General features: G+C 48.8%; 1 protein-coding gene across 1 annotated transcript; it reads right to left on the bottom strand.

The window, feature by feature from the left end:
* Positions 1-27461, bottom strand: CCND2 (cyclin D2). The gene is made up of 5 exons (XM_080660654.1): positions 26995-27461; positions 24977-25192; positions 22122-22281; positions 14124-14272; positions 1-5325 (listed from the first exon to the last, which is right to left on the bottom strand). The coding sequence occupies exons 1-5, from the start codon at positions 27187-27189 to the stop codon at positions 5176-5178; spliced, it is 870 nt and encodes a 289-aa protein (XP_080516780.1). The 5' UTR covers positions 27190-27461; the 3' UTR covers positions 1-5175.

Here is a 27461-nt window from a genome sequence, read left to right as displayed (position 1 = left end):
AGGTCAAGGTGAGTTTATTGTCCACATAGCATTACCTAATCGCGTCCAAAACCATTTCCAAACCCATCTTTAAGCTAGTCAGAATAACAGGTAATTATTTTAAGATCACTTAACACTGAACAGATAGGACCTCCTCAAAGGCAACTGACTATACCATGCCACCATCATAGCCAATAAAACATTTCCCCAAACTTCCTAAAAACCTTTTCATATTGATCATGCTACTTCAGCACTTGCTAGCATCCCGACCAAATAAACACCCACACCTCTTATAGAGTACATTGTGAGAGAATTACATTGACTCGAAATGGCATCACACTCGTTTAAAGCAAAGGAAAAAAAATTATAATAATAATAAAAGAAGTCCAAGACGAGAAACTGTAACTGAGAGAAAGAGATCTGAGGTACATGGTACAAGGGTAATGAACATAATGGAAAAAATCCAATGGCCCGGTGGTTTGCTGGGGATTTAAGAGGTGGCTAGCTATAAGAACTGAAACCCATTAACAACAAAACACCACCTTGCTTTTAAAGGACAGGCACCTGTTAAAATACATTGAATACTATAATGGCTACACTCAGTAAGGCACTTTTTTTCCCCAACCTAGGCTGCAGGCGAAGGAATAAATGATGCGGCTACAGCGTGCATGGATACATTTGCTGATGGCTTCTTGAAACCTGAGCCAAGAATCAGGTCTGATAGCTCAGCCACGTCTAAAGCAGAGGCACACCAATACAGGAGAATAGTTCTGAAAAATGTAGGCTGAATGATGTTCTGGGGTTTAGAGTCTCGAATCATGAAAAACCATGTGGCGTGAGGAAGTCATAAACATCCTCTGAGTCTCCCTCCCCTATTTTGTACAAATGGACAGTGGCATGAGCAGCTCTTGAGAACTGGTCCAAGCCCATAGCAGTGGAAGCCTGCACTTTCCATAGCTGGTTTGTTGGCTTAAGGGGACTTGACTGTCTCAGCATTGATTTCCCTTTTAAAGCTATTCTCAGGGTTGGACTGGCTCAAAGATAAACAAAGAGGAATCCTTTTGGCTTAGAAGCCAACTGGCTTACTCAGACTTCCTCCCATCCCTACCTTCCATTCCCATACTACCAATATCATCTTCTTGAACTAGAAAATCATTATTTACATGATATAAGGTGCAAGTCTATTTCTTCTCCCAGGCCTACCCGCTTTGGCCCATGGAGAGAAAATTCCCCTGCCCTCTTTGAGAAGTCATCCAATCCTGCCTAATGTCCTTATTAACCCCGGCCCCAGAGTCCCCAGGGCCATGTGGAGAGGCCCTGAAGGGGCCAGACTGCAGGAAAGCTGCGGCTCCCTCTGAGAGAAGCCCACCCTGCTAGCGAGGGAATGAGGCTGATGCAGTCAGAGTTGCTTCCTCCCCCAGCCTTGTCACTTAAGGCCCTGCTGGTCTCCGAGCCATGTGTGCCCCTGGCAGGATGACAGAGGCAGAACAGAGCCTCTGGAACAAAGCGTGTAGACCGAGGAGGACCTGGCTGTCAGGCGTGATGAGCCCTCAGCTGTCCTGGGGCAGTCCCAGCCCAGGCTCCTCTAAGAGCAGCCGTTCTGAGGGGCTGTCCTCTCAGCAGCAGGGACTCTCTGCTGGGGGATCTGTCCCCTGCTTCCACCTGCAGGCTTCGTGGCTGATATGAACCAGCATGGAATTAAATTATGCTTAGCATTTATTTTTGGCATACTAGGATTTTCCCCACCTAGGATTTGGCCAAAACAGGGAAAGGAACAAAATTTGGCAAGCTTGGGGAACAACTTAGCCCCCACTGATGGAGAAAAACAAAAACACAGAGAGGAGGAAGTAAAGAAGAGATTTTTTTTGTTTAAAGGTAGAAAAAGATCAGAACAGGTTTGAAAGATCAGAACCCCTTTAAGTAGGAAGTAAAAAAAAAAAAGTAAAACCACGAAACGGAGCTTCTCTGAGACAAAGTCTCCTACCAAGGAAACCAAGATCCAAGGAGAGGGTATCAGCCACTTAAAACAAGGAGCTCCTTCTTTTGTTTAAAGGAGGGGACAGGCAGGAAAACCAGACAACCTAGCACCTTCCCCATCAGCAACCCCACACCTAGCACCTGGGCCCTGAGGACAGGAAGTAGGAAAGGCTACAAGGCCCTGGGGGCATCTGTGCCTGCAGGAAAAGCGGGAAGTTCTAGGCTGCAGGAAGTCTGTTTCCTTCCTCCTCAGGTTCTTTTATTTGCTGCTGCTTCCGTCTGTGCTTCAGGGCTGGTCACTATGGAGTAAGTTTGTACCTCATCTTGTCTTTAGGCTCCCAGATACTCCAGAACTCTAGGACCACGCCTCTCTCAGGGCCCAGCAGTGTCCTGTGCAAAGTGGGCTCTTAATAAAAGACCACCTGCACAGCTTTCCTCTCCAGAACTTCAGAACTCACCACTCACTAGCCCACCAGAAACTCCCTAGAATTTAGGGTTATGCTAACTCACCGAGTCCTGAACCTTCTAAACACCCTGTGAGAACCTCCCGCATCAGGACTTGCATCTCTGTAAGGAAGCAGCCTCACCATCCCCCTTCAACTACCAACCAGTCATCATCTGACCTATTTTCCCAATCAAGCCAATTCAATGTGATTTACACCTAAAAACATGTACTGCTGCTTAGCAGAGGACCTGGCCTTGCGCAGCACTTGCTGCCCCGTTGGAGACCAGTGGGGGAGGAATCCCCACAACACGGCGAGCTATAGATTCAGACCTAGAAAAACCTGTGATCACTGTCAGCTGGGGATGCCTGTGTCAGGGAAGGAGAGGGAGGGAAGGGTCCCTGCAAGATGAGAGGACCCTAGCGATAAAAGCCCTGCTTTCGGAAGGGCTGCAAGATGAGGGTCTCCAAGCAGCCTGCTGAATGCTTCAGCCTGTCTCCTGATACCTAAGTGCAAAGCATGACTTCCTCATCCACTGCCTAAATGTCTGTGCTGAATGTCTGCGTGGGGGGAAGGGAAATCCCTTGGTTCAATTGTATTTTTTCCATCATGATGAGGATACCAGAGTCAAAATGGAAGCCTGATGACCTTCACTACTGAAAATGTCCCTGGGTGTGAGGCCCTGGGCCAAACCCACCCTGCTGCCCACAGCCTCTTCCCGCCTTCTTCTCTCCACACTCATGGGCTCCCAAGCAGAAACTGTACGGTTGTGAGGTATTATGAAAACAAAAATGTGAATTGTTTTCTGTTGTAGCTATTGATTTTTGTCCAGTAAACCTGAGGTAAAGAATACTCTGTCTTTGAAGAATGTGATCAGAGAGGAAAAAAAATCCAAAAGGAAAAAAACAAAAAACACCAACTGTGAATATGCTACCAGAAGAAAAACTATGGAAGGGCTTTTCCAGTACAAAGAACTCATATATCAACCATCTACTTCAGGACTTGGAATTTAAGCAGTAAAATAATATATTATAAAAATGTTTATAAAATAGCAGCACACTCTGTGAAAAACATTACAGCTAGGTACTGTTAATGTGAATAAGGATGAATTAGCTTCTTAGCAGCGCAAAAAAAAAGTAATAAAAAAAACTGAACATAATAAAATGAAAATAAGAGACCCTTAGGTTTTTCTCCATCTTCAACCCTCATACTATGAAACAAGGCAGAATCTGTGTACAAAATAATTCTTCAAAGGAGCCCTGTTCTGATTTTCCTTTTTTGCTTAAAAAAAAAAAGGCAAATATTTTAACAAATAGCTTCATTACCTGTCAATTATAATTGTGCAAAAAAAAAAAAAAAGTTGTTGCTCCAACCTCTTGGCTAACTGAATGTGTTTAAGAAGTGGAGAGGAAAAAATTCAAGTACACTGAACAACTTTGCAACTAATTAACAAAAAGTGTAAAAGGGAACAAAATGCCACACTGCTGTTCAGCTGTCTCTGCACCAGCAATAACTTTTCTTTCCATGTCCAAAGGGGAAGTATATAGGTGGGAATTAAGATCCTTACATGCCATCAAAATGATAACAGATCTTTGTTTTTAGGCTTTTCTGAGGAATGTTGTGATGGGAATGTCAGCGGAGAGGGTTGTCTCTCCAGTCCTAGCAGGGACACCAGAACTATGTACCAGAGAATGTCAGATACCAGAAGCGAATAGTACCAGGTGGGAAGGGGCGGGGCACCGGAGAAGAAGGGAGGAGTCTACTCAGTATAATTTGCATAAACCATCCCATCTATCCCTCTGGAACAATTTTTCAAAGTGCTTTTCGAATGGAATGGTTTATAACAACGCTAAAGTGTGGACCAGACATGCCAATCAGCACCAAAAATTAGTTTTCTTCTAATAAGGAATGCCAGGGTCACATTACTCTCTTTAGACGTTAAAAGATTCCATTCCAGATCCCACCCTTGGTCTCCATTTGCCTCTGTTTCATGTGAGGTTTGGTAATGGCCCAGAGCTACATTGCCCCTTTAGACAAAATATGGTGGTATACGCAATGAACCATGTTTGGAAGAAGAAGCAAGATGTCAAAAAACATGAACCCAGGTCCCAATCACCTGTGTCCAACTGGGAAGTAAAACATCTGTTTTAGGTAGCAGCTACTGTAGACAGCAAGAGTTCCTAACTAGAGATCCAGCAATGCTCCTGACTTAGTCATAGGTGGTCAAGACCAAAGATGCTTCTACATCCAAAATGGTTCAGTCACGTTGAGAGATTGTTTCATCCTCCCTCCCCACTGTGTCCATCCTTGTTTCCAATTCCTTCTCAAGTTCATGGCTTAGCAATCTAATGCCATAAAATGTATATGCAGTTCTTGGAAATTATCCTAGTAGGGGTGTATACGTGCTAGTTCATAACATGAAAAAAAAGTCTCCTCTAATTTCTTCCCATAATGCAGGCGTACATTTTCTCTAGCTACTCTGCAGTATACCTGTAAGCATTTTACTATGACTTTTAACATAATCAAGCAATAACTGTTCGAATACACAAGGAATTCCCTTCTACTGTACTTCAAATAGGCACCAAATGCTTTTAATTATTCTGGCTTTATAGGACCCTTTTCTCTCACTTCTAAAAGACCTTTCAATATGATCTAGGTGGGGGTAGAATTTTGTTGTTTTTTTTTAATTTTACCCTAAAACATAAAGAACAAAACAACCAGAGAGAAGGAGAGAGCAGATTTGAACACATCTCTCCCATGCGGCCCGACTGACATCTCACAGGTCAATATCACGCACGTCTGTAGGGGTGCTGGCTTGGTCCACCACTTCCTCCTCCTCCTTGGATCCATCCCCCTGCTCCTGAAACTGCTGCAGGTTGCTGAGCAGCACCTCCTCAATCTGCTCCTGGCAGGCTTTGAGGCAATCCTAGGAGGAGAATGGTCCAGACCAGAGAACTGTTAGCAACATTAACAGGGCATAGAGCATTTGATAAAGAAAATACACACAAATATACACACATATACACACACAGTTCAAGCTGCCTATCATTCCATACTAGTTTTGCAGTAGAAATAAATGTGAAGTAAAGGAGATGTGTTTTTGATGTGCCATGGAACCTCATTACTCCAAGTCCATGTTTCGCCGTCACCTGGGAGCGTGTTAGAAATGCAGAATCTCAGGTGATTCATGTGCATAGGAGAATCTGAGAAGCTCTGGCCTAGATGGTGAGCCACGGATGGGCACGCAGTGTCCGGTAGTAATCTAAGGGCCACAAGACACTTCCTGCTTGGGGAAGTTGGAGGTGATGGAGAAAAGGGGCAGACAGTGCTGTAGTAGACAAGGGGTAAGAGAAGAACGGGCTGAACTGCACCAGCTCTCACTACACTGTGAAAGTGCTTAAAAACAAAAATTCTGTTTTTCTGCTTATTTACCAATCCCTTAACTCTAGAAAAATACAAGATAGAATGCTTACCAAATTCTGGACACTTTGTGCTGTCCAATTTGGGTATAAGCAAAGATGTGCAGGATTGCTCTGATATTAGTGTATTGGTAGGGAAAATGCCAAGTGTCTGCCCAAGGCAGAAGCCTCTGGTAGCTGGCTGATGTGGAATGCAATAGCAAGTCATGGTGTCACTAGGGAGAGACTATGGCTCCTACTAACAAGCAGGGCGTGAGCTGAACCACTTGCTCAGTGGGTGTTCCAACCTCTGTCCTCTGCAAGGCTGCTTTTCTACACTCTCTTCAGCAGCACCTACACATGGAAAATATGCTCAGCTGAATCTGCCTGGTTCTTTCCATTTGTCTGTTTCACTGTGCAGTTGTCAATGAACAGAGGTGACTGTTTGCCAAGCACAGAGGGGTCATCTTTATATCCCAAAAATCTAAAATAAAGTTGGAGTTAACTACTCGGGAACAGAGTTTCCAGTCCCCTATCTCTCATTCAGTCCACATTTCAAACTATAGCTTTTTATGAAAATTAAGAATAGGAACAACTGCTGACGAGTGCTATATCCCCCAGAATGTAAGAAGAATAAAAAGAGGAAGGGCAAGGGAAGGCAAGGGAGAGTTTGGGGGTGGGGGGTTAAAAAAATAAAAGAGGAAGGGTTGGTGTTTGCTGACCTCCCACCATACTTACAAGCAGCAGCTAAGTTAATTTCAGGGATCTGAAAGAATTCTTTAGACTTCTTTTTTTCAAATATTTTTTTATATCTTTTGCTTGATTTCAGAGAGGAGGGGAGAGGGAGATATAGAAACATCAATGATGAGAGAGAATCATTGATCAGCTGTCTCCTGCACGCCCCCTATTGGGGAAAAAGCACGCAACCTGGGCATGTGCCCTGACCGGGAATCAAACCATGACCTCCTGGTTCATCGGTCAACGCTCAACCACTGAGCAACACCAGCCGGACTCTTTAGACTTCTTAAAATGAGGGATGCATTAGCATTTGCTCAAGATAGGTGAAGGGCACTGTGACTGGCACTGCGAACTGAATGTCAACCAAGACAGACATAACTCAGCTGCAGAGGTCCCCATGCCACCCCGAAGAAGCTGAGTTGAGGGCTGGCAACCAAGAGACCTATTGACATCTCTTAGCTTTCCTGTGGCTTTTCCTGGTCATACACTCTACCCTGCTAGCCCCCTCAGCAGCGATTAGGAAGCTGGTGGGCCTCTCCTGCCCCCCTTGCTCAGATCTTCCCCTTGCTCCCTCTCCAAGGCCATACAACAGCACCGGGGCTCCTGAGTTACTCACCACTTGTCAAAAGCTCTAGGCCAGAGGTTCTTAACCTTTCTAATGCCGCGACCCTTTAATACAGCTCCTCATGTTGTGGTGACCCCCAACCATAAAATTATTTTCGTTGCTACTTCGTAACTGTAATTTTGCTGTTAATGAATCGTAATGTAAACATCTGTGTTTTCCAATGGTCTTAGGCAACCCTGCTAGCGGTTCTCAACCTGTGGGTCGCGACACACAGGTTGAGAACCGCTGCTGTAGAGCCTAAGACCATCGGAAAACACAGATATTTACATTACGATTCATTAACAGCAAAATTACAGTTATGAAGTAGCAACGAAAATAATTTTATGGTTGGGGGTCACCACAACATGAGGAGCTGTATTAAAGGGTCGCGGCATTAGAAGGGTTGAGAACCACTGCTCTAGGCGGTGAAGGCTAAAGGCATCATGTTTATAAGGACACTGGCCTTTTAGTAGGAGACATTTGAAAACCTTAAAGCCTTACGATCTAAAAAAATAATCATCTAAAAGTCGAAGTGAATGTGGGGTTAACATACAAAGCAAACATGACATGGTAAGACAAAGTTAGTCTTGACTATCCCTTCGGAAGGTCCTACAGAGATGGACAGTGAATCCAACTCTGTTGGTTTTTCTTCTTAAGCTGGATGGACAGCTCGTGCTCCGTTTGAGCACCATCTGAAGGAGCTGACTTGTTCTTGGGGCCATGTGGTGGGCACACATCCACCTTCAAATGCTGGGATCCTCATGGCCCACCGATGTTCCCCAGGAAGAGGGAGCAAGACTCAACAGCAGCACTCCTGGCATTCCTCACTGAGAAATTTAAGTTAATATTATCTCTCTCTCTTTCTTTTTCTTGCAGAGAATAAGGAATTGAATCCAGGCAGTGACTGTGCAATGCCCCGTCCACTGCAGAGGTGCCTCAGGAGCTACTGAGGGTATGTTTAAACTTGTGTTTCTCAGAGGCAGGGGGAAGGAGTCAGAACCCTTCTAAACCACGGAGAGAGTAACTATGGCCTCCATGAAAGACAAATCCTATCCAAAGCGCCCAGCCTGAGAGGGTGTGTTATCTACAAAGGATGCAGGATTCTCCGCTGACTGAGAGATGATGTGTGCACGCAGGCACCCGCATGCATGTCGGGCAGAGGGACAGACAGAAGCTCTGAACCATTAAATTTAAAAAGGAGCTCCTGTTAGGTGTCAGCAATGAGACCTCAATCAGCTGAGAATCCCCTTCCTGAGACAGAGCTCACTCCTGCATATTCACGCCCTGGTTTAGCATTTAGGCCCCTCCTTGGGCTTCCCAGGAGAGTGTGAATCTTCTGGGAGCTGGTGGAAAGCGAAGAGGAGTGGTGGAGCCATTACCTGCAACCAGTATGCCAACTGCACAAAGTCCCCTTCCTGCCCAAGGAGCACCTAGCTCCCCAGGCCTCAGCGCGTGCTGGGGCTGGTGGGGCAGGTAGTGACCTGAGGAGAGGCGCCTGCCTCCAGTCCAGCAGGGCTGCTTGTGCTAGGAGGTCACGCTGAGGGAAGGAAATAGAAGGGGAGGCCAGTTGAAGAGCTGAAGTGGAGAGGAGGCCAAGCTGAGAAGCGTGGGATAAAGTATTTCCAAAGGGCAGAATTATAAGATGACATACGCAGGTAATTACAGAACCTGAGAATTTGGGGGTCCAAAGGACTTTTGGACATTAAACAGCAAAATACTCTCATTTTACAGCTAGACCCTAAAGCCTGGCTTGTCCCCCGGATACTGGTTAAAAGCTAAGACTGGGTTTAAGAAGATAAGCCGCCAGTTTCAGAACTCTTTTCCCTATGTTCCTCTTTTTCTTCCCAGCTCCAAGGAGAGACTTACAGGCCCGAGATTCTCCAAGGAAAGGAGATCTAGCCCGAGGAGCACCCCCACTGGAAAGATGCTATGTGCATGTCAAGTGTAGCGCCCGCGACCTCCACCTCCGCCAGCCTCCGCAAGCACCAGCACTGTGGTACGATGCCCCAAATTAAGCTGAGTCAACGGGGAGCCATAATGCTCGTCTGTCAGCTTGGACAGGTGGCACTCCACAGCGCCGGAGGTCGGGAAAGCCTCCAACTCCCGTGATTCCGGCCCCTCCTTGCCCACGCCCCCAGCCTCGGCGCCTGACAGCGTGTTTGTGACCTCCAGCTCGTCGCACGGCCCCGACTTCCTCCATTGGCTGGCTCCAGCCCGAGCCCTGCACCCTCCTCTGCCTCCATGAATGGGCCGACGACGGAACTCCTACCATTAGCCCTCAGTGTAACTGCATCACTCCATTGTCGCCACACACGCACTGCACTCAACGGGGGACAAAGGGCTGAATGAGCCCCAGACCCTCGCCAACTCAGGCAGAGACAACTTAGGAAACTGCCTCATTCTTCCTTTCTTCACAGGCTGTTTGGAGTATTTCCTTGCATCCCAATGAGGCCCACAGAAAAATATGGCAAGAGAGGGAAGCCTCAACCTCCAATGCTATTCCCCACCTCCGACCCCAGCTTCCTTTCCAGCACCTCTTCATGTGGGTCTTGTGAGACTGGCCTTAGATAAGGTGTGCCGGCAGGCCTAGGAGGACCAAGACAATGTGAGGGACCCTGTGAATAACGCTGTCAAAATAGACTTCTTTCACTTCGCTGCTAACTTTTTAAATAGCTCACTGACCATCAGGATCATGACATGCCAGGATGACCCTAAAGAAGGGTCATCTCGAAACCTTCTCTGGGCGATATTTTAAAATGTGACAGTTTTGATGTTTTGATGCAACCTAAGTAGAAGAGGATAAATGTAATGGCCAGATCACTAGAGTCTATGTCTGTTCTATTAAATATCTTCCAATAACTTCACAACATCATCATAGCCTGCCAGTCTCAATTCTACTTTTTCATTAGCGAATTAATGAAGCTGTGTCGTGTGAAATTGAAGCGACTCGCCCTAAGATAAGATCAAGTAAGACTTTCTGAGGACCCTGTCATATAATTGATATTGAGAAATAGAAAGCTTTTGAAGAGCCCTGGAGAGACCAGAGGATTAGAAATGCACTTGAGACGCATGTGCCCAGCCTTTGTCCTCTGTTCCTTCCTTCCTCCTCCCTTCCTTGTCTTCAGCATCACTCGCAGTGACTCTGCTAGGGGCTCCGGAGAAAGAGCTGAGTAAAAGCTGGGTCTTGTTCAAGAGGTTCTATAGACAAGTGAGCAGTGAGATCAACGCTGGCACAGAGCACGAGCAGAGTGCCCAGGGGACGGAAGAGGAACCCCAATCCTGCCTGGAGAAGCAGGGAAAGGTTCACGGGGAACCAGAACAGCCCATCCTGCCTCTCAAACTTACCCTTGGCAACGGAAGCCGGTACAGGTTCCCCCAAAAGCTAGCACTGCCTCTCTGGCTGGTGTCTGTTTTTAGCAACACTTATGAGTGGAAGGAAAAAGTACTTAAAATATACCACCCTCCGAGACTTTTATTCCCTGTAAAACTGTCAGGCTTCTCACTCAGCTTTCTGTTTGGAATGAAGCGTTCCGGTTTATTTTGGCAACCAGAGGGAGCAACAAAGACCAACTTTCTCAGAACCGCATGGGTCCCTCCTATCAAAGCTTTCTACTGCCGGCCAGGGAGCCAGAGGAGCTTGTCCGGCTGTCTCCCACCAATCAAGGGGACCCCCTTTTCAGCAGTTTGATCCCTGACAATCCCTGCACAGTGAACATTGTAAGCTTCAAGAGACCACAAGTAACAAGGTGCACAGGGCAGGCCCAGCCTGCAGGGACTCCAGGGTAAGATGTTGGCTCCTCCCGATTCCCACTCAGTGCCGAGAGCCGGGGGGGGGGGGGGGGGCACAAATGCAGTACTGTGTGCTTGACTTCCTTGTGGGAGAGCTCACAAAAACCTTTGGGCATTTCGGTGTGGCCCAAGGACACTATATGTATGTATATGTGTACATGTATGTTTTATGTGACAAGATATGGGTAACATAAAATTGACCATCTTAATCGTGTTTAAGTATGCAGTGGCTTTAAGTACATTCAGTTTGTTGTGCTCCCATCACCACTCTCCATCTCCAGAACTTTTTCATCAGCCCACACTGAAAGACCATAACCATTAAATAGTCACTCCCCATTCCCTCCACTCCCGAGGCCCTGGTATCCTCTAGTCCACTTTCTGTTTCTATGAACTTGACTATTCTAGGTATCTCACATAAGTAGAACTATAAAATATTTATCTTTTTGTGTCTGGTTTATTTCACTTAGCATGTTTTCAAGGCTCATCCATGTTGTAGCATGTATCAGAACTCCATTTATCTTTAAAACTGAGTAATATTCCACTGCATGTACATACCACATTTTATTTCTCCATTCCAACGACATTTTCAGTCATCAGGGTTACTCTGCTGGGAGGCCTGCATTTGACTTGAGGCCTGGTGAGCACCTTCATCTGAGTGATTTCCTATTGCATTTATAGCTCCTAACACATGACTTGTCATTCATTTGTGACCTGCTTTTGCGAGGGTTTACCTACCTTACTCTTGATTCTCCACACCGCTGCTAAAGTTCCTTGAAGGAAGGAACCTCATCTTTTATTTTCCATGCACGACCCACACCCCCAACTTCTACCTTGGTGCCTTGGGTCTATTCCTTGCTCATAATGCAAGGGTCTGGGACAAATGGGCCTTCAATAAACACTTCCACAAGTGATGGAGAGTAAGTGCTTGGGTGAAATATACCACTTCTCAACCCAAGAAATGGTAAACAGAGCTCAGGAAGCAAAACTCACCTCCCTCCAAGAGCTGGTGCATCCTAAATTCTAGTCCTTATATTTCACTTCACTCTGTGTTTCAGCTCTTCAGAGAACGCGGGCTGACGGGTGGGAGGAGACTTAGCACTTGGAAGTTAAGCACACAGACAGCCTGGCCCAATGATGCTCAAGCCTTTCCATTAAGAACTTTCCTAGCAAGAGGGTGAGCAAGCCCTCTGGGGACTAGGGGTAAGCTTGAAACTTACTGAGGTTACCTGAAAAGTGGTGTAATTTCAAATTCTAAATTTCTGCTTCGTTTTTAATATTAAAATGTTTAACCGCAAGCTCTGTGAGAAGGAGGCATGTCCACACTTCTCGACATTTTCAGTCATCAGGGTTACTCTGATGATTTATAGAACTCGGAGGGAGTTTGTATCCATGTAACCCAGTCTGACAGCTGACTTGAATGGACTGGCTACATTCTATCTGAAAGGGCAAGCAGTTTCTCCAGCATGAAATGAGAGTGGTTTGCAGTCTTGAAAAGCAAAGCAGCCTGAGAGCCTTGGTGGTGCCCCAGAAATGACCTCTATCCATTTGAAACCAGCAAGGGATGATAAAGAGAGATGGGAGAAGGATGGAGACCCACCAGTGGGGCAATTAGCCAACTGGAGCAGGTCTCTAAGTACCTGAGAGATGTTACAACGCCTGGGGGTCAAACTCTTGTCACTGACATTTTTGTTTCTGGGGGGTCAAAGAAGGGCTTGTCTTAAGCTGGTTGGGAGTCCTTGTTGAAAGGCAGCCTTAATAGGAGGCATTACTCAGAAAAGGGAGGAAGTGAGTCATTTCTATAAATGTTAAGTCCTGTCTCTAGAGGATTCAAAAAGCATTCCTCACCTGGAGCTGCCCTGGAGGGGTCGTTTCAATCTATATTTTGGAAACCATGTTTCAAAAGCCTATGCTTTGGAGCCAGCATTTTAAAAGCATATCTAAGAACTGTTTCAGAGGAGGCCGGGTTGGTTCTATCACACCGTCAACACCTCCCTGTGTCATTTCCTGGAGATGGTCATGAGCGGCAAGGTGAGTGGGTGAGGAAGCCAGCAAGCGGCTGGTTTAACCTTCTGCTCAGTGTCCCCGGGGAAGGCACAGGCCACAGGCCTGTCAACCACATCATCCCTTAACTCAATATATTCCCACGGCACGACATTCAGGAACCCCCCCCCTCCCTGCCAGAACACCCAGAGGGGCCATCATAAAGTCCCCCGGCATTCCTGAGTCTCTCCATGGTGACTCACAAGGGCCTCAGAACTAACACGCGCTCCAGTTGCCTTTACACCAAAGGCCTTTTTCAAACAAAAAGATCCCAGGGCTGCAGCAAGGGTGGAGAGCAAAGTTCCCAGGCCACATCAGAGCTCCCAGGTTCTAATCCCAGCTCTGCCACTGCCCTCCCCGCAGGCTGGCTACCCCCCACCCCCTCCGTGCCTTCCCGGTCTCTCAGAACTCCTTGGCTCAGACCTTCTAAGGGCTGCAATCTTCTACCAGCTGACTAGGAGGCTCACTTAACCCTGGTCTGTCGTCTCAAAACCTTTCTCCTTGTAAGGAGCTTCAAATTCTGACAACCAGCATTACGGCCTCTGGGCCTTCCACAGGGCGCAGCATGGGAAAACCCACGTCTAATAACAGTTCCTTCCGTTGGTGTGGCCCTTCATTCTTCTCAAAGTGCCTTGTAACCTATTACCACACTGAACAAAAGGGAAGTGAGAGGCAGAGGAGGCGGAGGGGCTTGCCAAGGCCGACACCACTCTCATGTGGGGACCTCTTGCACGGCCACTCCCTCCAGGACAGCAGGTCCTTGCTCTGGTCCTCCCTTCTCTGTGCCTTCCAGCCCTGGCGTGAGCAGACACGAAAGCTCGACCAAAGGGGGAGGAGGCAGGCTGACGTGTATATAAATGGAAAGGAAGCGAGTTCACATCCACTGGGTAGCCCATGCCATAAAGCCAAATTAGTAAGCAGCCTGCCCTCCCCCTTGCACCTGCTTGCTAAGTGCTTTTCTCTGTTTTAAGGCTTTTGAAACCTTAAGAGGAGGCCTTCCCTGCTGGATTTTGTACTTCCTTGGTTGTTGATCTTAGAAAACAGAAACCACCACCAACAAAAGTACCTGACACATCATCATCAAACCAGCTACCTCTTTCCCTGAGCCGAGAAAGGAGGTGTCTGGTCTTAAACGAGAAGGTGGGGGCCACCTACCACATCAGTGTTGGTGATCTTGGCCAGCAGCTCCACCAGGGCATCAGCGGTGAGCGAGCTCACTTCCTCATCCTGCTGCAGCCCGCAGACGGCAGCTCCCACACTTCCAGTCGCAATCATCGATGGTGGGTACATGGCGAACTTAAAGTCTGTGAAAACGAGGCATAAGGTCAGGGCACAGGAAGGAATGAGATCCAGGAGCTCCCCAGCCTGAAGATACTCAGAAACAGACCCCGACCCTACAGACCCAACCTGTAGGGTTGGGTGGAGGGTGTAGAGGGAAGACATGGGTTGCACTTCAACTTGAACTTTCAAAAACAGTTCAACCTTGTATTTCCCTTTCTTCCTCTACAATGAACACAATTACAACAGTCTACGGAAGCACTTTTATCAGTGACCCCATTGTCCAGCGCCAAGTCAGTAGTGTTCCTAGAAACACTGCTGCTCACTGAACCATGGTCAGACCTCCCTCCCAGCTCGGCCAACCCCATGGACGCAGCAGGCCTGGCCATCTGACGGTCTGTCTGGCTTTCTTTCCTTAGCCCTCTCACCATGTCTGCCTCTTGAGGGACATCTATGATGATGACCTGCCCAAAGCCTGCTGTCCACTAGCTCCTCCAGTGCCGTCTCCATCCCCATGGACACTAACAAAGCCAACCTCCCTGCCTCCTGCTCTGCTGTAGGTCTCTTCCCCAGGGGGTCACAGGAGTGTTTCTCTGCCCAATAACCTCATTAGCTTCCCCCTGTGGCATTCATAATGCAGAGGAGTAAGCCAGCCCATGGCCCTGGGCCCACGAAAGCCTGGGTGGGAGCATCTGGCAGGGAAGGGCAGGAGGATATCCTTGAACTCTCCTCCCTCTATTCAGTTCTCAGACCAAGAAGCACACCTCACACATGACTATCTTGGTTGTCCCTCTGCATGCAAAAGCAACTTCTATTTTTAGCAAATTAACTTCTGGAAGCCAGGAGGTATATATAGGTGGTCCTGGGTGCAGCAGGCACTAGTTACCCAGGACTCTATCTCTGTTTTGCTAGGAAAACACTGAGGGGAAGTCCTGGGGACACTGTTCCCTCTCCCCAGAACTGGGGAGCACCGTGTGCATGAACACAGCTGCCTCTCAACAGGTCAGAGCAGCACAGGCTGGGCCTAGCACCCCCATGGTGAGGAGCTGCTGGTAACCAGGCTGGCCACTGCTCCATGCCACCCTCTTTGGCAGCAGACTGGCGTCCTCTAGAGCCAGGAGCAGCTGCCCAGCTCGCCTGCTTAGTCAGAAAGGAGGCGGCCTTAGCACTAAGAAGCCTGGTCTAGGTGATGGGACCTTGAACGAGTCACTTCCTCCCACAGCCCTTGGAATCCCATTAAGATCGGTGTTTTTCTAACCTCCAGTTGCAGTTCATTAATGGGTCATGAAATTCATCAGTGGGGCATGACCAGCATTTTTAGTTGTTTAATGGAACAGAAGAGGATAGAAAGTATCGGGAAGCAGTGCAGGTAGTAAGAGTAAATACCATTTTGAGAAACTTTTGTATCAGTTTGATGTATTTATGTGTCTCCTGAGTTGTGTTATATAGTGTATTTCTTCCTTCAAGGTTTAGGTCAAAAAGTTTAAAGACCTCAGGCTAGCTAATCTCCCAGATGCCCTCCAGCTCTAATTTGCTTTTACTCAAATATCTGGAATAAGAGACTCGCCCTGGCTGGGTGGCTCAGTTGGTTGGAGCGTCGTCCCATACACCAAAAGGTTGCGGGTTCAATTCCTGGTCAGAGCACATACCTAGGTTGTGGTTCAATCACCATATGTGTGGGAGGTGACTAATGCTTCTTTCACAATGTTTCTCTCTCTCTAGAAATCAATTAAAAACATCCTCAGGTGAGGGCTAAAAAAAAAGAACAACTCCCTAGGAAAAAAGCAAGGAAGAGACAGCAGAATATAGCACGGCTTCCATCACCCAGCAGTCACAAGGCATCTCGTCCTGCATGGCATCAGGTGCGGCCCCAGGACCACCTCAGGGACACGCCCTCTGCTGGTAGGGAAACAGCAGCGAGAAAAACACTAGAATGAAACATCTGAAGGGTCATGAACTTGCACTGGCTCTAGTCAGCCAACCCTCCCTCCCACCCCCCGACCCCCCATCCATGGAACATTCTACCAACCCATTTAGCCATTCCTGGAAACTTAAAACTTTGGCTATGTGATCGGATTGAGAAATGCCCATGATATCACTTGGGGGTGGGGAAAGGACAGAAAAGCATGCATAGGTACTAATTTTACAACCTCTCATCAATATGTAAATATATATATACACACACACATAGGGATGAACTAGGAGCATACATAGAAAATGTATACAAATTTTAAAATTTAAAATTTGGTTGGGGAAATAAATTTTTGTAAATTTTCTTTTAGTATTATTTTACTTTAGCAAATAAAACCAAGTGAAAAATCTCTAAGTCTCTTGGTCAAAAGTTCTAAGAAGCTGTATCTGGGTGCAGAAGGCACATTCAGGGTCAGGTTCTCTTTCCACCCTCGCTGCCCACAGAAAGGTGAGATGTTTGTGACTTCCTGAGACTCCTTCTCCTGAAGTATAATGAGAAGCGATGGATTGGCCAGTGATCCGTTCTGAGGGATGGCTCCCCCAGAATGTGAAACTCAGTCAGATGGTACAGCCTGGTGCGTTCCCATGACTGGTGTACACACGGGTAACTTCTAAAGAAACTTCTCAAAGAAAGGAGGTGCTTAAGCGGACAGAAGCCTTGGAGACACTTAGGAGGACACCAAGGAGATGGGTAGGATTTGGGCAGTCGAGCCAAGAAGCTCCAAGAATTGGAAGGTGGAATGCACGGAGGCTGATGTCCCACCATCTATAGCTGTGTGAAAATGGGCACGTTACCTGACCTCTCTGCGCCTATTTTCTCACCTGCAAATAAGGAAAATTATACCCACCTCATAGGGTTGTTCTGAAGATTAACTAAAATAATCCATGTAAAAGCACAGTGCCTGGCTCACGGTAAGGAATCTGTCAGCTGCCACCACCACCATCACTGTCATCACCACCACTGTTCTTGCCCCTGGAAACTCATGTGGGACTGTGATGGGCAGTTCTGACAGCTGGAATCTGCTCAGCAGAGGTGAGGAGAAAGGTACCCAGCATCCCTGGTCTGCAGGCAGATGCTGAGTAAGAGCAGGCCAAGCATGCCAAGGGTGGGAGGAAAGAGGGCTCTGTGCGACCCGGAGAATCTTTCACTGTAAGTTGTGGGTGTGTCCCAGCAATGACCTCATCAGGTCCCCAAAGTCTCCCGATGGTTTGTCAGGAGCGGGAGAAACCGAGGCCCCACAGGAGAACCCAAAGAGGTCACAAGCACACAAGGAAGATGTAAGGTGGCAACTCTCCTCCTAGGGCACTCCATATTCATTCAGGTGTCATTCACCCAGAGCCAAGGAGCTAGAAGCCTCTGGCACAGCCTCCCCTCTCCTGGAGAGGTGGTGGGGGAAGGGGCAGACTTGAGGGGAATCCACGGGTACACACAGGCAGCTCTGCTGCTGTCTGCTTGCTCATCCATGTGGTAGGGATAGTGAGGAATTAATAACAGTGTACAAGTCATCTATTCTGAAACATTTCCTTTACCAATGAAGCAATGAAGTCTCAAGAAGTTAAATGACTTGTCTGATGTCTAATACTAGGCCTGGGGTTAAGATCAAGACTTTTGGACTCTGGATCCAGTGCTCTATATAACTTACCAGAAGGTGTCTACTCCTCAAGATCACCTCCGACATCCCACTAAGGAATACAGGGTCCTCCTTCCTAGCAGAAGTGGAAGAAAAGCCCAGAAGAAAGAGCCCTGGCTCAAGGGTCAAAGAGATGGGTGCTAGTCCCAGCCATGGCCCGGGCGTGCTGTGTGACCTGCACAAGCCACCCAAGGACACCACAGGACCGCCCCGGCCCTGCGGGGATCCTTCGTCTGAGCAAGGGCAGTGAGAGGTGCTCCTATTTGTCAGGTTGGTATTTGTGCTTCTCGGTAAGATTACACTGAAGAAAGAGTTATGAGCTAACCAGGTTTAAAAGCACTGATTCCATGGCCTTGTGGGTAAATTTAGCACAGATCGTTTTGGCTCTGGTGACCAAGGCCTTGAAGTACAAGAGAAACTGCTTTACTTTTGCTCACCACTAGGGGGCAAGAGACCCTTGGCCTGTAGCTATGGAGAAACAGAAATAACCCAACCTGGCCTTTTCCTATCTCTCCCCCTCCTCCAACCTGCAGTCAGGTGGGATTTTAAAAGGCCAATGAATGACGTTGGTAGCACACACCTCACCTGCCACGCCCAGAAGAGGTTCAGCACACCCTGTCCTTGTGGGGCAGGACTGCCATGGCAAGCTAATGCCAACTTCACTCCTCAGGCCTCGGTGGGAGGAACAGGGGAAGGCTGGAGAATGGTGAGCAGCCTGGCCCTCATTCACCTGACAGCCAGATGGGAAGTGAGATGTCACACTGCCTGTCCCCACAGGCGCACTTACAGAACTGAGACTCCTGGTTCTTCCCAGTTCAACTGGCCGCTTCCCCTCAGCCTCATGACCTTTCAGCTGTGGAGGCAGCTAGAGACTCACAGCTGGAAAGGTGGTTTCAATTCTTCCTTCTGGGCAACCATGAAGGTAAACCTCCCCTCTCTGGGTCAGGGGCCAAGTCATTGGCCCTCTCTGGGCCTCCACGCTCCCTGGTGACACAAAGTCATGACACACCCTTTTGGTAAAGCCAGGAGGGCTGGGCGGGCACATGGTTCTCACCATCACCTGGGCTCAGGGCTTGGGACTCTCCTGTGCGTGGCACCAATAGCAAAGTAGAGCATCTTGAGGTGGGGCTCCCAGGCTCGGGGATGTGGGGCGCCATGGATAGGGAGGATAAGCACCTCCTCCCCCACCGCCACTCCCACTTCAAACTCAATGCCACCCTCTTCTAGAGTCTACTGGAATCTTCTGCTGTGCATGGTTTCAGGTGTCAAGAATCTCCCAACACAGGAGTGCAAGGCCGAGTCATCTGAAATGGATTACTTTCCTTGTTTGCAGACCTGGGGGGTTCTGAGGCTCGGTTCTGCCCTCCCAGGGTCAAAGCTCTAGGAAAGGGAATACCAGGAGTAGTTATGACGATGGCCTCACCCTCACCCCAATGCCTCCACTGAGCAGGTCGGCTGGGAGAGGAATACCAGGCAGTTGGAGGCAATCTCTTCCAGAAGCCACTGGGGCTGCGCAGGGAAGGGAGGAGGGCACCTCTCTGTCCTGCCACCATCTTACCCTTCAGCCCTGAACAGGAAGGCTGACCCCGCTCCCCTTCTCGCAGCCCCTCGGTGCTCTCCGCTCTCTCTTCCCCTTTCACACACACATACGCTCTCCAGACTGCACACCCTGCCAGCTCTTTCACAACCAGCTTTCCCCACGAACGCGCTGGCTACCAGCTCCTCCGGACCCCACGGGCCCTCCAGGCCTTGGCCGCAGGTGCTTCTTCAGCTCCGTGACCGAAGGCCCAGGATTGGGGGGAGGGAACGAGACCTGAGGTGGAAGCGCAAGGCTGGAGGGGCCATTACCCTGGGCCTGCTACTTACCAGACAGGCCTAGGCTCTCTCCCGTCTGTCAGTCTGGCCCCAGGATGTGGAATCTCATCTAATAGCGGGTGTTTTCTCCAAGAAAGGCAGCCCTTAACTTTTATACGGTCTGTGCCACCACGTAAACCTGTATCCAGTGGATTTCTGTAGGGCTCAGTCCTGCATACCTCTCCAGGACAGATCAGGGAAAGAGACAGGAACATCCTTTCTCAACCCAGGACACTTCTGAGAACCTCCCTCTGCTCTGACAGTCCACACTGGAGGCTTAGTACTTAGCACGTGGTTTTTCATTTGGTGAGAGGTGTTCTTTCTCCTCTGTCCCCAGACTCTGCCCCAAACCAGCTCAAAGTTCCCAAAGGCAGTCTTTATAACTTCCTCTGCCTCCCCTCAGACCTCTGTCCTCAGTCCCTGAATCCCAGGCTCCCTACTCTGGCCCCAGAGTTGGCAGCTACCCCAAGGATCTGGGTAAGAAGGCCAGGAGTGGGGGATGGAATCCCCAATTTTAGAGAATAGGCCTCTGCAGAATCTGGGGATCTGCCCACGCCTGGGTTATTCCACTCACCAGCCCTACCCCAATCAGCAATCAGAGAGGAGAAATGAGTGGAAAGACCCCAAAAGATCTGTCAGTCAAGGGACAAGGTCAAAGCAGAACTCTGGCTATCAACAGCTGGGCAACAGGGGAGCTTAGGGTTGCGGTCAGCTATCCTAGGGCCATAGAAAAAAGGACTGGTCTTCCCCCGCCCCCCCTCTCAGTGAATACTGACAAGGGAGCGGAAAGAAACAGCCAGGCCTGGGAGACAAAGTGGCAAGTCAATGAGGCCTGACCTCTAGGGCCCAGGCTAGACAGCAGAAGGGAGGAAGCAAAAGAATGGCTACTGTCTAAAAGCAGCAAGAACCCAGGGGGCTCTGAAGAATGGCCCCCCACGGCTGCAGGAAGGGGGCTAACTCTCCCACAAAGGGGCACAGGGCACACACACACCAGGAGGCCTGGTCCAGACCTGGAAGGGAAGGACCAAAGAAAACCAGCGAAAGGAACCCTGAGCCCTGGAATCAAATGTGGGTGGCATGGGCACAGGTTCTCTCCGGGACTGGATGAGGTCAGCTAGAGAAGCAATCACACCCATCTCGGCTGGAGCAGTGAGCACTGGAGACAGTGGCACTTTCAGTTGGTGCCGTGGCACGTTGTCCTACACATTCCTTGGTTTACAAATTACTTCCTTGCATATCCGCTTTCTGATTTTCATTTTCCTAACCACCCTGAAAAGGCTGTAGAATCATGTATCTATAGGCGGGTTTTGCACATGAAGAAGCTGAGGTTTAGAGAGGTTAAGCAGCCTGTCCAAGGTCTCCTCAATGGTAAGTGGCAAAGCCTGACCTTTTGACTGTGAACATCAAGCATATACACTATTACATATTATAGGATCATCTGTACCCACTTACAAATAACATGTAATAAGATTTTTAAAAGTTAACCCCCTGGAGTCCCACCCATACAATCCATACTACTCTTGGCAAACTTGAGCTAAACTCCCCTCCTGGAAAAAGATCTTTACCTAACATTTCTGAATGTGAAAATATAAATTCCTGAAACCTTTCCCCTGCACAATGAAAGTTCAGGTTCTCTCTCGCCCGTGGCCACTTCAAGGGAAGAAAATGGTAGAGACTGGCCAGAGTTCCATTTAATGAGACAGTATCAAACCACACTGCCTTTCGTTTATTCGGAAAATGCAAAGCAAATGGGGCAAGCACTATGTATCAACTGTGGGACCAACATAATGGGTGGAAGGATTTGAACATGAAACAGCCAGTTGAGGTTGCTATATTTAGTCTGCAACTGAAGTCAAAACAGCAGCACATGGAGGACATCAGAACCCAGCGCAGAAAGTGAGTCCTTGCTGAAAGCCAACCAGGTTCACTCCCCGACCCAGCAAGGGAACAGCAAGGAGGCAACAAATGCCCTCCAGTAAAAAGAATTCCTTTGGCCTCCCTCACCACTTATCAGTGCAGGCCGAGTATTTATCTTGACAGCGTTCCTTTCACCTGTATTTGCTCCCACCCCCAAATTTCCTCTTGGGCTTATCTCCAAGCCATCCTTTTCCTCAAAAGATTAAAGATTTAAACACAACCAGTGAACAGTATATGTAATCTTCAAAGAGCACTTTAGACATCATAAAGAATATTTTAACAGGCACTATTTTTCTTCCTTACCACACCTGTCCTCATAAACCATTTATGAGTTCAGTAGAGAAAGAGAATGTGGCAGCTCACATAAAGGAGAAACCTTGGACTCTAGATTACTCAAGACCACCCCTCCCCTAAACCCCAAACCCAGTCTGCCTCCCCTTGACCATTCCCCAAAGGACTAACAGGGCTCTCCAGTACCCGGCCACCCCCAGCCTGCTCCTACCAGTGGCACACAGAGCAATGAAGGTCTGGGCATGCTTGCGGATCAGAGGCAACTTCTCATTGTCCTGGGGCAGCCTGCGCAGGATGGGCTCGATGAAGTCATGAGGAGTGACCGCAGCCAGGTTCCACTTCAATTTCCCCAGCACCACCAGCTCCCACTCCTGGTGGAGAAGGGAGAAGAGTATAAAACCCACAGGCGACCTGGTGTTGCTGGGGCTGGGGGGGTTGGGGTCCAGAAAGTTTTAATGATGCTCATTAGGACGCTGCTAGGTTGTAAGGCTGCCCATTTGTTAAAGTGCTCCTCAAGCTTTGAAGTTGCTGAAGGCTCCTCTTATGCTTCAAATGTCAGGCTCCACTGAAAATAATGAGAGCCCAGGTAGCGGCTGCCAAGATTCTACTTTCTTCTATTTCTTTTCCTCTCCAGCTCCCCACCCCCACGCCACTCTGACTTCCATGCAATGCTATTGCCTGCCCACCCAGAACACTGAACCTACAGTAAGCTGCTGCCAAGGTCACGGTGGGCCTTTGGTAGTAATTTATTGTATATGTCTCCATCACTGAAGTCTTCTTAATCCTCACGGAAAAACGATGCACAGATAAAGCTCAAAAGAAGGTTCCTTGGCCCAAATCCTTGGCAACCAATTAGCTTGCTTATAATTGGTGCCAAAAATTGCCATTTCTCTGTTAAAACTTTCCCCTCAACACATAATGTAGAAATCTTGGGGCAATGATACACAGCCAGAGCACCCTTTCATAGGCCTTTGCCATCGAAACTGAACGACCAAGATGGTCATTAGCAACCCCATTGTGCACCTGGGAGGTGATTCAGGGTCAGGTGAAGGTGCTTGTCCAGGGTCACAGAATCTCTTAGTGCGAATGCTGAAGGGGGACAATACAACCTTGTCTCTTTTAGGCCTTTCGCCAGCAGCCCACCTAGTAAAAAAGCCTTGCTTTTCTCCCTTATTGAGATACTTCTGGGGAATTGCGTTCAAAGGGAAACAGGCCAAAAAAAAAAAAAAAAAAACACCTTAAGAATGTGTAGTTGAAGGGGACATGGGCCTATCAATTGATCTTCAGGAGCACCTATCCTGTCATGTACCCTGCTCTCCCTGTCCCTGAGAACAGCTGATCGGACTCCCTTCCATCTGCTAGGGAGCAACCGGAGCCAGCCCTGCTTCCGCAGCGCTGACTGCCTGTTGGCCTGGGCTCCCTCCCTTCCCGGACTCAGCTTTCTCAGATGTAAAATACTAAGACTCCTCAAGAGCCCAACTTCTGGGATCAAGAGATGAGGAATGGAAAAGGAGTATTTGTTTGGAGCAATATAAATTAGCCTGGTTTGTCCTGGAAAAATTGGGGTGTCCTAAACAACACCTCAGTCTACCATCATGTTGAAACATGAACCATATGGAAGATAAGTGTTCCTGCCCCCCCCCCTTGAGGAAAACAAACTGGTTGCCAATTCGAACAATTTTTTCTTTACAAACTGTAAAGACTATTGAAGTAGAACAAAATCCCTGATAAGACGACTAAACCACCCGTGTCTTCTGAGAGGTCTTGAAATTCCAGCCCTTCCTTCTCACAGGGGAATGTGAGTATAAATCTCTCATCTTGTACCATTATTAAAGGAAGCAGATCTCCCAGAAGAAAGCACCTTTCTGGGCCTCTCCGGACCAACCCAGAAGCAGCTGAAATCTGGCAGTGGTTCAAAGGTGAAGTCATTCAGGCCCCTCTACATTCTCGGCAATTCCTCCCCCACCCTTGCACATGTCTGCCACTAGATGGCAGCACAGCTCCAGAAAGGAAGGCCTCTCACAAAGAGCTCAGTCCTAGCAGCCAGTCAGTTCTGTGGACTTTGTGCAGGCCTTGCCAGTAAGGGAAAGGGCGGTAGGAGGGGGCCCTTTTCCTAAACAGTGTAGAGAAAGGTGTGCAGACATGAAGGTGGGAGGCTCTACCATTCCACTGCTGCAACATGGACGTCTTAAGCGTGAAGCTGCAGGGAAAAAGAGTTAGATTAGGTGGGAAAAGGTTTGCTGGTTTTCTGAAGACAGGACCCATGTGGTTGTAGAGGTCACAGCCCCACTGGAGGCAGGAGCTCATGTCTGAGATTCCTCCAATGGGGGCCACATTTTTACTTTTCTCAAATGTCAGTGAACTCGTATTTATTGAACAGCTACTATGTGCAGGTATCTTGAGACTTTATAGCAACATAGACACTACTTTTGAACTTCAAGTTCTTAGGGGACACACCACCACACATTCCAATCATGCAGACACACTCCTATCATGTGCGTAGCCAGACTGTTTTCTCAGAATTTAGTGATTGAATTTTATTAAAATATTATCATGGGGTTCCATGCCTCCCCTACACACACACACAACTGCAAATTAATCTCACCAATACAAATCTCCATGAAGACCTTATCTGTGGATGTAGCCTCAGTAGTTCATGGGAACGCACACCAAAAAAAATCTTATTAAAAGAAATATGTCCCATTATTCTCCTATCATGTGTGTAGCCAGACTATTTTCTCGGAATACGGTGATTGAATTTTATTGAAATATTACCATGGTGTTTCATGCATCTCCTAGAGTAGACACACACACACACACACACACACACCTGCAAATGAATCTCACCAATACAAATCTCCATGAGGATCTTCTCTGTGGACGTAGCCTCAGTCGTTCGTGAGAACACACACAAAAAAATCTTATTAAAAGAAATATTTCCTGTAAGTGTGAACATTCCAGTGGTGGGTAATTCTGCATCCTAAGAATTTATTTGGAGACCAGGAGAGTGCTAGGAGAGAGCTGGAAGTGGGACACGAAGGGAGGGAGGAAGGGGACAGTCATTACCAGCAGTTCCTGGGGCTTGATGGAGTTGTCGGTATAAATGCACAGCTTTTCTGCCGTCAGGGGTATGGTCTCTTTGAGCTTGGAGGCCAGGAACATGCAAACAGCACCCAGGAGCTGAAGGTGGGTCTTAGGAGTCGGAACCCCAGCCAAGAAGCGGTCCAGGTAATTCATGGCCAAAGGGAAGACCTCCTCCTCACACTTCTGCTCCTCACAGACCTACAATGTGGGAAAGAGTTGGAGGGAGGAAGGGGGGAGAAAATACCAGGAAAAGAGAGAGAAAAAAAGAAAAAGCATAATTTATAGAAATTACAAAAATATTTAATTTTTTGTGGATGGGGGAGGGGAGTAGAATGTGATAAGAATAAAAATGAGGAAATTGGGGTAAATCTAAATAGCCCATCCGTGCTGGGGGATTCTCCAGAAACCTTAAAAAAACAAACAAACAAAAAAAGGTGAAACTAAAGATCCAAAACGGGGGGTGAATGAGGGAGGGAGTCAAAGAAATTCGCAGCGCCGCCCGCAGCTTCACGCCGCTCCATTTGGCTATTCACTTCTTCCCTCACTCTAACTCACTCACTCTCTTTTTTGGATTTCGTCATCTTTTCAAAAAATCAATAAAAATATTCTGGAGGCTCCGGGGGTCTTCTTCTTGGTCTCATCCGAACCCCCAGACTCTACTCTATCATTCCCGACAATTGGAAAAATTGTCCCGGGGGGTCCCCGCGGTCCAGGCGCCACTATTGGGGGGGTGGGTGGGGAGAGGTGGGGAAGGGAGGGGGAGGGCAGCGAGGAGGAAGAGCGCCGCAGCCGAGGCCGCAGGAGTCGGAGCAAAGGGGGGGACGGTTTCAAAAAATAATTAAAAATCGAGGAAATACCCTAGAAAAGCCCTTTTGGCGTGAAAACCCCAAAGAGGATCCAGGCTTCCCAAAACGGAGGTTTCGGGTGCCGGAAAGGTCCGTTTCTCGAACCCTGGGGCTTTGGATCCCGAGGGGAAACTTGGAGGGGTGAGAGCCGCGGCGGGAGTGTCCGGCTGCGGCCCACAAGGGCAGAAACTGGGGGACGTGGTGAGGAGCTGGGGGAACGAGAGGACCCGGGAGCCGCCGGAGAGGCACGGGGACTCCGATCTCTTCTTTAGGGGTGCCCCAATATCCCCCCCTGCACACACCTCCCCCCTTCCCACCCCACCCAAATCTCCGCACCGAGGAAACTGGAAAGCTAAACTGTAAGTAACCACTGTGAACTGCGGGCTGGGGGAGAGGGCACCGGGAGAAGTGGGGCGGCCGCGATAATGGGGTGCGAGGGGGAGCGGGCGACGTTTTCCAGCCTTTCCAACCCGAGTTTTGCAAAGCAACATGGCGAAACCACGGCAGGTCCAGAGCTGTGCATACGTGGGCACACGGCTTGCTCTCGGCAAAGATTTGGAGCAAGGATAAAGAAATGGTTCTTTTGGTCTCCCCTAAAACACACGTTTCTTCAATGTGACTTCCGGCTCCTAAATTCCCCGTTCCTCTCCTTCCTCCTCCCTCCCCCTCGCGCTCCCCCTCCCCCCGTGAGTGCCAACGCGGAGTCGCGACCACATGCGGGGACCAGGGGCTAGGGCGAATTTGCTCTAGCCTTGGGGGAGGGGGGCTGCTTTTTTAAAACTTCTAGGTCCCGATTCTATCGTCCTAGTCTCGTCTTAACTGCACCGAGAGCAGTCGGGGCTTCGCAAAGGGCAGGTCAGAATGGGGGTGGGAAGAAGCAGCCACATGCATGCACACGCGCGCGGATGCTCCCCCACCCCCACTCCAAGACAGCCTCGTTTCTCCCAGATTTTCCTCCCCTCCCCTCCCCCAATTAATCTTGCATCTTGCAAGGAACTGAAATAAAGCCACGCGTCTCGCCAAAGGGCGCGGGGTAACCTCGAACACAGGAGCGGGGTGGCGGGAGCAGGGGCTATCCTCTTCCAGTTTTAGGGCCCCTACGTGGGTGCGGGGAGAATACGGGTGGGGACATGCGGAACGTGTCCGCAGACCTACCTCCAGCATCCAGGTGGCCACCATCCTGCGCATGAAGGGCTGGATGTCCTTCTGCACGCATTTGAAGTAGGAGCACTGGGGAAGGTAGCGCTCCTCGATGGTGAGCAAGTTCTGCAAAACGCGCTCATCGTGGAGCAGGTTGCCGTCGGGCACGGCCCTGCGGACCCGGTCCATCTCGCAGCACAGCAGCTCCATGGCCAGCTGGGTGCCCGCTCGGTCTCCTGCTTTCTCCGGACTGGAAAAGTTTTTTGAAGGGGGGAGGGGAAAGGGTTCCCCTTACCTCCTAGCTTTGGCTAATTGGGGTTGTCGGGGTAATATTAAGGGCAGAGAGGGAAGCCGAGGGAGAAGAGAGGAAAGGGATGGGTGGTGGAGAGGAGAGCCGCGGGGTCTGCCGACTCTGCCTCTCCTCCCCTCCAAATTGTCTCGCTCTCCCCAGCTCGCTCTCCTCTTCAGCTCTGCGAGGCAGT

Source organism: Plecotus auritus, assembly GCF_963455305.1.
Source record: "Plecotus auritus genome assembly, chromosome: 3".
NCBI classification, from domain to species: domain Eukaryota; kingdom Metazoa; phylum Chordata; class Mammalia; order Chiroptera; family Vespertilionidae; genus Plecotus; species Plecotus auritus.
Note: the sequence above shows the minus strand (reverse complement) of the source record. Positions and strands in the feature narration are given on the sequence as shown.

What these genes read in the sequence shown, in the direction of transcription:
- CCND2 (XM_080660654.1), bottom strand. Translation starts at nt 27,189, where the DNA reads ATGGAGCTGCTGTGCTGCGAGATGGACCGGGTCCGCAGGGCCGTGCCC. An exon ending in TCAAGCCCCAGGAACTGCTG is followed by an intron (nt 22,282 to 24,976) that starts GTAATGACTGTC and finishes CTTCTCCACCAG; the next exon opens with GAGTGGGAGCTGGTGGTGCT. An exon ending in CATTGCTCTGTGTGCCACTG is followed by an intron (nt 14,273 to 22,121) that starts GTAGGAGCAGGC and finishes TCGTTTTCACAG; the next exon opens with ACTTTAAGTTCGCCATGTAC.